Here is an 11,332-nt window from a genome sequence, read left to right as displayed (position 1 = left end):
ATGAACTCATCCGATTCGAATGGACCAATCAAGTGAAAGTACTAATTAGTTATGACCAATCAAAACGCTTCGTTTGAAATAAATATTTAAATGCTGACAGGTCCTTGGAAAGATTGCATCATACGGATTCCATACCAGGTTCAGCCGGACCAGGGGTAGCCTCACTAGCAGACTTTGGGCAAGGGCTATAGTATTGCCGTTGGTTGATGATTACGTGCTGTTATCCGATTTGAGGCGTTTATAATGACTTCTGTTTACTAATAAAACTGTCACAACTGTAACTGGTAAAGAGAATAACAGAAAGCAGTGCGTAATGGGCAAAGTACTAGTATATGACACCACCAGGAGCCTGAAGTTGAGACTATCCAACCAGTCATCAGTCCCTGGAGGCATGGGTGTTAGCAGACTGTGACCACATCATTCATCATTCAACATCACAATGACACGCGAAACGGGTACATTTGTAAGCAAACCATTTAATGTTTTTTAAAAAGAACTAGCCGCAAATACATCACACAAAGTCCTTTATCACATCAATCACGTTTCCATATCGTAAAGTTACAACACACTGTTGACTCAAGGATGTTATGGTAAACTTGATAAGTATATGCACAATGATCAAAATACACAACAATTGGCTGATGCCATATGGATAACGTGCACGTGTATTCAAATGCAACACGATTACAACAAATTGTCAAAGATTCAATTTTCTTATTTACATTTGACAAATGCCCGCATTTGAAACAAACAATAGTGTTGTTTTTCCCTACATAAATCTAAAATACGTTTCAATAAGAACACCTTCCACTGCTCGGTTGTCAAAGACGTACCGAAAAGTTACATATCATAAAATAATGGAATACTGTAGCTGGCATAAAGTTCATTTGAGAAGTAAGACTGACATTCCAAACGAAAAGAACTTTTATATTGACTTCAATTCAGTGTCGACATACATTCATAGCAGCATGAACAAAACGCAAACGTAATTCTACCACACTAGTACGTAATAACACTATGTTTCTCTCAAAGCTGCAAAAACTAGCATTGGTGCCCAACAAAGAGGTACAAAGTAAAGTGACATGCAAATGATCGTACTAACGTTACATGTAAAATGATACGCATTACGTATACTACAAACAAGAGCTGCCTAGCTGACTAAAGGTTTTATCCAACCCAGCGTCGGTTGTTATGCTGGCATATGAAACAAGATTAATTTTGTCAACTTTCAACCAATCCCAACGCCTGATCATCAGAGTACTCGGAGTATGATTGGCCAATGAGAATGCAGGTGTCGTGCTGCTTCAGTTGCAACCCATCCACCACTTGGCGACACTGCGGGGGTACCCGAAGTACACTCTACCGGACCGGGTAAGTCTGTAGTAGTTGTCCCCTTCGAAAACGTAGTTGCGCCCGTTGGAGTAGTGTAGAGCTGCGTCGAGACGGTCGGGGAACTTGCGTCCCCACTTCGAGATGTCCTTGGGGTAGCCTTGATCCACACCCCTACCAGTCGCGTAACGGACATACCGGTCGCCTGTTGAATAGTACAATTTTTCGTTTAGTTTCACATTGATAAAGAGTTTTTTAACACTATATACGAAAACTTTTTCTTTGCTAGCCTTTTCCTTCCCTTGAAAAAAAATTGTCGTTTTTGGTTACTTCACACGTGCTCGGACATTTCAAATGTACTAATGCACAAACTACCCGGATCAAAATCCCTAGACCAAAGTCGAGAGGAATGATTGTAACATCGGTACCTCGTCAGAAAAAAAGAAGAAATGATAGAGAATGTAAAGATGTTTCCCCAAAATTCCCCCTAACATCTGCCCTAATATTCTAGATTTTTTAGGGCAGCGAGTGCAAGGTGCCCGCGGGTAGAAAAATGATGGTACCCAGGTTCTACTCTGGCAATGCGCAGTAAAAAAACACGTACGTCCAGAAATTTCTCAGCATAAACTAACTTTGACTATCGACAACATTTTGAGGTTCAGTATCTTCTTTTGGTTCTTCTTACCTTTGAAGAAGTATGTGACTGCTGATCTGCCCCGACCGAAGGAAGCACCCCAGCCCCGCTTGAAGTACATGGCCGCATCGATGTCTGAGGGAAGACCCCAGTTGGAGATGTTCTTCGGGTACCCGTCGTCCATCTTGGCGTTCTCAAACCGCCAGTACTGGTCACCCTACAAAATATAAAGAACGGTATAGTGAGGCAAGGTACTTTATTTCTAGATACACGTAGCTGGAAGTGCAATCCTGCTACGCTACGCTAGGCTCCCTGTTCCAGCCAAGCACACCTGCTGTATCCCTACTCTTTTAGTAAGTGGGTTGTCTTTTACGAACACATTCCTCACAGTTCAAAATCTGAGCAAATTTCAGGTCGTACAACTCTCTTAAGCTACTTTTGTACCGATATGATTTGTTAAAGAATTGTTCCAGAATATTGTAGACACGTATGACGCAAAGGCTTCGACGTTGAGAATGTGTCCTACCTGAAAGAAGTAGGTTTTGCCAGTCGGCCAGTTGAGCGCTGCGTCAATGTTGTCGGGCAGTCCGTCCCAACTGTCCGCGATCAGCTGAGGGTAGCCTGAGTCAGCACCGCGCGAGTTCAGCCTCCAGAAATACTTTCCTGAAACGAGTTTAGAAGTTTAAGAAAAAAATTTACCAAACACTAATATAAAGTCGTAAAGAACAATATTCTCTGTACACAAACAAGTGTTTTGTTCAACCGACGTAACTTTCGGTGACCGTCTGTCACCTTGCACTGCAGCATAGGTGTCGCTGCTTACGGATGCGGTCCCAAACGTTGCGGTCGTCCTGACCATTGTTTTTACGTGCCGCGTCAGTGGAAATAGTAAACACGCAAACAAGTTCTTCAATAACGAAAAACTTTACCATACTTGTTCAAACTAAATCTTAACATCTTTTAAAATATCTTATTGGTACATGTACGTTCTTCTTGTTAAAGCTTACCTCTGAAAACAAACGTGGTTTCATTCTTCAGCGTGGTTATGGCGTCGATGGGGGCACCGCTGCAGGTGTCCGCATCGTCCGGGCCGGCGGTGGTTGTGGCCGGTTGAGTGGTGGTGGGTTCCGCGGTTGTCGTCGTGGTGGCTTCGGGGGCCTTTGTGGTTGTGGGCTCGGCGGCTGTCGTGGTTGGAGGTTCGGGGGCCTTTGTGGTTGGGGGTTCGGGAGCATTTGTTGTGGTCGTGGGTTCAGGAGCTGCTGTAGTGGTCGGCTCTGGCGTTGTTGATGCAGTTGGGGCTGGTGTAGTCGCTAACGTGGTAGTCGTCTCTGGCCTCCTAGGAGTGCTCACCGTCGTTGTTGTATCCCCCAAGGTAGTGTCGTCGACAAAAGCTATTCAAAAATAAATTTGACAGTTCGTTCATGTACCGAAACAAGCATCACGTAGAATACAGAAATCAATCGAACTTTAAAATATACGTTGAAATGAGACTCGGGTACAGTGTATATAAAATCAAGTACCTGTTGTTAGTTGCTCTCCCTGAGTTGTAGTCTCTTGTCCCTGAGTTGTGGCATTTTGTGCCTCCGTCGTCATCTCGTCTGGGGTGGGTGCAACAGTGGAAGGCACACCTGCATGTTCAGAATCAAAATTACATAAAATTATAGCTACACCAAAAGCATCACCTGATTTCACATTATTGCTGAAATATATTGCTCATCTCAAATTCATGAAGTACGGAATAATAGTTTGATAAGTCATCGGTCCGTACGAAGACCTATGTGTCAATTAATTACCACAGACCCTATAGCTAATTAAGATCGAAAGAAAAGAAAACTGAAGTGGTACAGCCAAGTGTCACATCCATTGGGACTAGCACTACCATGCAAGGATCCGACCAGGGAGGAAGAAGGAGAGGTATGCAACGGAAAGATGGGAGTATAATCATTATGGACAGGAATTCGAAACGCTAAGGAAAACAGAAAACCGAGAAGTGTGCAGAAGACTGGCTATCAAATCTTCTGTGGTGCTCTAATGGTCAAAAAGTTAGACTGAGGCATAGAAGAGAATAACACTCACATTAAGACAGGATGCATGTATACAATGCTGCTTTGTTGTTAATTTGTTTGACTTTTTACTTTACTCACCATAAAGTTTTTGGATCCCACTGATGTCGTCGACGTGGAGCTGCAGTTCAGAAGAATACCGGTAGAAGGGAGCCATGAGCGCATCCTGGATGTTGGAGTGTCCCAGGCCGAGGGCGTGACCGAACTCGTGAGCGGCCACGGTCATCATGTCGACAGCCGTAGTAAATTCTGTAGGAAAGAAGACACGCACAAGATGAGATCAAAATCATCTTAAAATATCTGTCGCAGTTACGATAATATTTGATACAAATCTGCAACAGAAGTGACTTTCTTTCTCTGTCCAGAAGAAATTCAGGACAGTAAGCTAGAAAGGCAGCGACTGAGTAAAAATCATGAAAACATTACGTATAACGTTACGTTTGATGGTTAACTCTCTCCTATTCTTAGTTCATAATCCATATTGTCTTACCCCGTACCTTTCAGAATATAGGTATTTCCCTTGTCACGTCCTCAGTGAAATTGATATTTGCCTCATGCATGTATTCTTTGATAAAAAAATAAAAAAACAGTAAATTTTAAAAGACTTCATCGCAAGTTAGATCTACGTAACATTTCCAAACCGAGGCCCGGCCGGGCAGCTTTCGGCAACCAAAAGTATGATACAAAAGACACCAAACTACACAATACGTGAAGAGAATAGCCGTGGGCCATTACTTGTGTATATTTTTTCGTACAATTTTTCGTTTTCACAAGCAGCCCTTGTGTTTGTCGTTGTCAATGTACTTCTTTATATTTTCTTGAATAAAGTCCGGCTTTACAAAACAAAACAGCCCTGCCGGACCCTGGTTTGGAAATGTGACGTTAGCCTTTAAGAGATTGACAGTCGTACCTCCAGGTGTGACAATGTTGAAGACCTCCGCCTCGTCGAAGTGGGTGTCTCCGCCAATCCCGTCCCCGGGGAAGAAGGCGTGGCCCAGAGTCCCGCCATTTCCGTCGAACGGCGAGCCGTCGCCATGGTCACCGGACAGGAACTGGATCACGATGTCTGCCTCGTCGTCAGGGGCAACCAGGGTGAAGGTCAGGGGTGTGACCTGAGCCCACAGCTGTAGATGTCATAAACATGAGATCGTGACATATCGTCAGAGATAACATGTATCATGAATTTGTACGTAACTTTGAATGTGCGTCATGGTGAGTAAGCATACTTCTCTGAATTGGTCGTTTTCAATTGTAGTAAGTCAGTCAGTCACTCGATACGTAGTTATTAGAAGACGATATTGCCAATTCAAATATTTTCTACTTTAAGACAACTAATCCTGCTCTTAAAGTATACATAAAACATACTTTCATGCAGACATACAGCTCCGTAAGGCTGTAGGGCTGTGGCTGCAGCTACGGTGCCCATTATCGAACTTGACCTGCCTACTAGCGAAATATCATGATGATGCATCAATAGCCTCTCGAGTTATGTACATATACATGTAACTAGTACTGTACACCCCAAACCGCTTCAACAGCATAGTGCGACCGAAAACACAACCTTTTCGCGAAGGTAAAAAATGGATTTGTGCTGTGAACGCTTTCTGGCCGATTTTTCTCAAAAGTTTTCACGAAAATTTGACGAACGTATCAAAATCACGTTCTCCTATCAAAAGATGAATCCGTATCGCAGAAACTCCTCTGAATTTGAGTTGAGCTAATTTCTGGGTCGCTGGTTCGAATCTTCGAAGGAGAATTAACAATCATTCATTCATTCAAAACCACGGGTGTGTTACTCACGTCCAAAGCCTTGGCGATGGCGTCCTTCTGCTCCCCCTCTTTGAGATCGGGAGAGAAGTTCTTGAAGTTGTATGTCAGGTCCGTATGGTCCCACTTGTTCCCCAGCACGAAGTTGGCCACGCGGACGTCCCTGACTCCACAGCGGGGTATGTTCATCATATCCAGGGTCGGCTCGTCGATAGTGCCTGGAGACAGATGAAATAGGGGTAAATTTGGGTAATGGCCAAGTGAGTAGAATATTCGCAATAGGTCTCGAAAGTTGGAGCCCCGGCTGAGTCATACTATTAAAATGGTACACGCTGTTTAGAACGCAACATTTGTGAAAAAGTAAGATAGTTGAGCAACTACCATTGTTTCAAGTGTAAACATAAAACCACCGCGAAATCCGCGAAATTAAATCCCCGCAGATATTTGTCATTTTACAGTACTCCAGTGGTTCAGATTAGACTATTACAAAATGGTTTACACGTGACGTCACAAAAGTGTTTCAGATTAGCCTATTACAAAATAACTTACATGTGACGTCAAGATCAGCGAACTTCTGGAACTTGCAGACGGCTTCTATCATACTTGTGCTCATGTCGCTGGCGGAGCGGACTGTCCCCATCTCCTCCTCGTCACCCTTGTACCACCCGAACTGATCCAGATATTTCTGGGAAAACAAAATTGAGATTTATCACATTTGTATTATGATTTACATGACAGTTTTTGATAAGTGATACGTGCTTGAGTCGTGGCTATCCTCAAACACAGTTTACGTCCCAGTATCCGAGCTGAGGACGCCCCTAACCGAAGCATGGTATTCACCCATATTATTGCTATACGACCTCTCGCACAGTTTTCAGAGGCGGAACATTCAAATTCCAACCTATTCCTAGTCTCCAAGCAGACCCTACGGTGACTTAAGATAGTATCAAAGCTGGCAAAGGAGTATAGCCGGCCAAAGGGAGATAGCTGGCCAAAGGGAGTCAAACGGAAGTCCGTTGCCAGCTTTGATGCTATCTCTAAGGCACCGTAGGGTCTGCTTGGAGACTAACCTATTCCCAATCAACCGGGGCCAGACGTATTTGCGGCTACTAGGAGCTATAACACGGCTGGATTCCAGGCTAAACCGAAGAGTAATACTGAATTTCATCTGATCATGAGTCGAGTGACGAAATAGGTGTTTAGTACCTTGCCAGAGGGGCTATCACTGAAGCCTGCAAGTGATTCAAACTTGAGACCTTTAGGTTCTAAGTCATCAACCCTAACCACAAGACAAGCATGCCGCCATATAGACCACCTTGCCATAATATGGAGATTGCTACATGTTTAGAATTGTACTTTTAACTAGTGAAACTTTCTGGTATTTTAAGAACAGAACCGGTCAAAAAAAGCACAAATCATGTGAAAGGTAGTCAAAAGAACAAACAAACAAATAAAAAAAGCTAGAGCATTTTGTAACTTACCACAGCCATGGTAACATTGGGAACTTTTTGGCGCATTTCATCCAGGACTGTGTCGACTTGCTCTAGCCCCAAAGGCTGTCCCACGTAGTACTTCTCTAGGTGCAGGTCCTCGTAAACGTTGCCGAAATCTCCTGCCTCTGTGGGTTCGAGTTCTGAGAAGAAAAAAAAACAGTAAAAAAATTTAAAAGTTTGTTTCAAATCCCAAAACGGATCAGTCAAGCTTATGTCGTATCAAAAAGCTTTCTTGTATTGGTTGTGTGACCTTAGGGCGTACGTGGTCACATAGGTCGTGCGATCGTCGCACGATTTTGATGCCATAGAATTTTCAAGAAGGCCGTGACAGAACCAACCACCGACATGGATCGAAAAAAACATCTTGTCGTACCGAGACAGCTGAACTTTGCAGGAGATGTACTTCCAAAATGCCCGAAAGTTAGCGATCGTACTGACGATCTCACGACCTATGTGACGAACTCTAACTAGTCATGTTATTGTACCAGTCGTAAAAGTCCTGAACGTCACGAAGAATTGTAGAAAATGCACAGGTTGATTAACCCGTAAAGAAGTCCGTTTGTGAACACATACCTTCTTCCTGATCTTCCTCCTCATCCTCTTCTTCAGGCCTGTCCTCCCTGCCTCTGCCCTGGCCCCGACCGCGCCCACGGCCTCTGCCGCGGCCCCTGCCTCTCCCTTTGCCGCGGCCTCTGCCTGGTCGCCCGCCCTCCTCCTCGTCTTCGTCCCCGTCCATCTCCCATTCCATCCTGCCGTCATCCTCCTCGAGGTCGTCATCTTCATCCTCGGAGACACCATCACTATCATCCTCCTCACGACTGTCAATGAAACAGAATCGAATGCAATGTTAACAGTGCATTTTAACAGTGTAGTTAATAGGGCACACATGATGAAATCCCAAGAAAACGGAAAGTTTGAATTTGTTGCGCACATTGCCTGCAGACAGACATTTCTTCCAACGTTAGTATTACACCAAAGACTTCAGCCTTCCGTTGTAAAGTTAAGGCAAGCCCAGAGAACGGAGTGCAGGTAGGTAGGAAATAAAAACAAATTGGGACCTCTTAGCCACAACGCGAATACGAATCCGCATACACTTAAATAATACTCTAAATGGCTTCCATATTAAAGTTCCACCTAAGAGCAAAAGAACGTAAAGGTATGTTAAGGTTAGAATTTAGATTGTTTACCCGTTTTCAACCACTCCATGTATTTGATTTTCTTCACTTGCAATTAGCCCCATGGGCATGAATTTGCAATAAAACATTTCACTGTTAAGTCTACCTGGAAATAGAAAGTCAACGTACCTGATCTCGCCTCTGTCCCTGCCGGGCCCGCCGTCTGGGCGACCGTGACCGTGGCCGCGGTGGCGTCTGTCCATCCGTTTCGGCGGCCTGGCCGAACCGGGGGCCAGCAATGCCAGCACGCACAGCAGAACGAATAGGATCACCAACCTCATGTTTCAGCACGAGAACTTTGAACAGGCTCGAACAAACGGAGTCGAAATGTTGAAAAGGGCGAAGCAAAGGCGAAAAAGCCTGCAAAACTGGTGAATGAAGTTGAAGAGAGTGAAGAACTTCAGACGACAGCTTCGTAGCCAACGAGCAGTGAAGACTGACTTCGCTCACAAACTTGCGCTCTTTTATAGACATCTTCCCCATTTCCGGTCTTTGTCTTGGTCGAGAACTTCCTGTTTTTCGGCCAGGCGGGATGTTTTGCTTCAGAGTTTATCAGATTTAATTGTGAGCGGCTCAGATTCGCCCGGTCATAGTGCGGAGGTGCAGCTTTTATTACGTCACCTCTCAACTAGCGGTCCATCTTGGAAATCCCCTTTTGCGTCGTGGACGGCACCATTTGGAAAGGTGGGAGGGACCCAGATGAGTACTAAGTACATTGGCCTGTTTAACTGTTAAGAGACACATTTTTAAAGTAAGAAAGGGTATTTTTAGGGTAAAAAAAATGTCCGATACATACGAAAGGCATTCTGTCTTACATAAGTTGAATCTACAGAAGTACAAAATTGCACCATGGCCTTTTTTAATGGTCAAACCCACAGTCTAAGTGTATGCGACCGTTGAATGTAAATAGTCAAAACAATATCAGAAAAACGTATTTTTTTCTTGCATATAACAATTAAAATCACCACATAAAACCAACATTGTTTCGCATTTTGTCTTCGTCAAAGATGTCAATTTGATTTTGCCAATATTTCAGGGGCGAAAACTGGTACGTCTGCACACGTATGTGGAGTGGGTCACCTGAAGTGAAGAAACATGATCTTAAGTACACATGGAGGACGTTAACCTGGAAGGCGTCTTGGAAGCCCAGACAAAGGTTTAGTACACACGCGGTTGCGTAGCTTCGCATCTTACTCATGTACCGGTCGCGTTGTTTTAATTACCCCAAATTGCTGACTTTGTCTTAACCCTTCGAGCCCGATCAGCCACCCCTGGTGACTTCCTGTGTTGAGCCCGATCAGCCACCCCTACTGACTCCCCCACTAACTCATTTGCAAGGCTATCGGCATTCCTCGGTATTCCCCGGGTGGAATCGGGAAACAGCCTCGTTTTCATGTGCAGGGGATTCCCCTTTGATGGGGGAGGGTTGAAGCTGTAGTTTCGGAGTTTTTGCCTTGTTTTTTTTGCTCAAAATCACAATTTATTGATTGCCAATTATGCTGAAGAACGTAGAAGGGGCTGTGGCAGCACTGAGGAAGAGATTGACGATGTTTCTAGCACTGGAAGTTGATAAAAACTTCGGCATTTTGACGGTCATTTGCCGGTCCTGTACCATGTGGTAGTATTTACAAGCCTTTGTTTGGTTTCTTTGCCGTGAAAAAGGAGTAGGTGGGTGTTTTTGGTGTTTATTATAAAGGAGTGAGGGCCATGAGTTTCTGAAATTGTTTTCAAATTATTGATCCAGCCAAATTTCTGCTTTGTATTTGTTTTTATTCACTTATGGGGGAGGGCAGCATGTTCAGACATGTATTTACACTTTGAGATAGCAATGTCTGTTTTGGTTTTCTTCCAACTCATAATTTTGGTGAAATTTGGGCCTGGTCAAATATTAGGGGAACACTGATAAGGCCCATCTTTTTACAACTGGTCAAGGCTTTCGGTACTATCTTTGCTAGCAAGAATAAAACAGTTACAGTAACTTACATACATTGTTTGATGTTTTTATTGATTCAGGAATAATAACAAGGCAGTCTAGGATAGTTTTCAGTGACTTGTTGAAATATTATGAGACTTTGTGGGTGATGTTATATACATTTCAAATATTTTTCGAGACTTCAACAAGAATTTTTTCTGCCCTTTTTGCAGTATTATTCCTTACAAACTAGATACAGTCTTTATCTTGATATATTCATATTCTACAGGTTCTTAGCTTTTCAAAAATGTATAGTTTTACCTACCTAGCATTAATATAAGTATCTTAACATGCCACAAACAGTTCGTAGGTTGGCGCGCTGAGGACCGACAATTTTAGCAACGATTCCTGTATGCGCCGAAAATTTTACCCCGTCCTCTAAGGGTTAAAAATGTCAATGTGAACAGTCACAGTTCAATAGCTCAAATGCTCAATGTATGTAGTAGTGAACGGCCGGAGGTATATCATGTGCACTTTCGATAGTTTCATCGTACTACTTGGGGGCGTGACACGGTGGGCACTCGAACGGATAAAACATTTATGATGATAGTTCAGTGTCTTTTCAAAAGAAAGTTAGGAAAGTTACGCTTTGAAAATATAAGCAAATGCACTTATAAACGGTAATTGTAACGAAATTGTAACAAAAGAAACGGACAGATTGTCGATGCGGCTAGAGTATTTTTCTGACCCTGTCTGACCCTGAACACAGCACCACCCCCTTCCCGTGCAAACGTACCCTGGGGGCCAGCCGGGATCGGGCAGCTAGGACAGTTTATTCGGTTGCCAAGACAGTCAGGCCGGCCGATCTCCTATTAGCGCTAATGTGAGATCGGCGGGCTCCCCGAACAAAACTCGCTAGCTACCCTGTCCTGTCTGGCTCCCAGGGTACTGCAAACGGG

The 11,332-nt window shown here is 43.8% G+C and overlaps 1 protein-coding gene across 1 annotated transcript; it reads right to left on the bottom strand.

Annotated features, from left to right (window-relative positions):
- Positions 1-456: 456 nt before the first annotated feature.
- On the bottom strand, positions 457-8,913 carry LOC118425508 (matrix metalloproteinase-16-like). Its single transcript, XM_035834380.1, has 12 exons — positions 8,591-8,913; positions 7,860-8,104; positions 7,275-7,426; positions 6,343-6,478; positions 5,827-6,011; positions 4,937-5,150; positions 4,108-4,275; positions 3,484-3,591; positions 2,971-3,354; positions 2,490-2,626; positions 2,015-2,180; positions 457-1,534 (listed from the first exon to the last, which is right to left on the bottom strand). Exons 1-12 carry the CDS (start codon positions 8,740-8,742, stop codon positions 1,305-1,307), a joined length of 2,277 nt encoding a protein of 758 aa, XP_035690273.1. The 5' UTR covers positions 8,743-8,913; the 3' UTR covers positions 457-1,304.
- Between the last annotated feature and the right edge of the window lie 2,419 nt (positions 8,914-11,332).

This window comes from Branchiostoma floridae, chromosome 11 (genome assembly GCF_000003815.2).
Source record: "Branchiostoma floridae strain S238N-H82 chromosome 11, Bfl_VNyyK, whole genome shotgun sequence".
Lineage (NCBI taxonomy): Eukaryota > Metazoa > Chordata > Leptocardii > Amphioxiformes > Branchiostomatidae > Branchiostoma > Branchiostoma floridae.
This window is presented reverse-complemented; position numbering and strand designations above follow the sequence as displayed.

Bases quoted from the DNA above. Each gene is read 5' to 3' on its own strand.
- LOC118425508 (XM_035834380.1), bottom strand. From the start codon at position 8,742: ATGAGGTTGGTGATCCTATTCGTTCTGCTGTGCGTGCTGGCATTGCTG. The intron at 5,151-5,826 runs GTGAGTAACACA...TGACATCTACAG, and splicing joins CCATCGCCAAGGCTTTGGAC to CTGTGGGCTCAGGTCACACC. The intron at 2,627-2,970 runs GTAAGCTTTAAC...AACTCGTTTCAG, and splicing joins AACCACGTTTGTTTTCAGAG to GAAAGTATTTCTGGAGGCTG.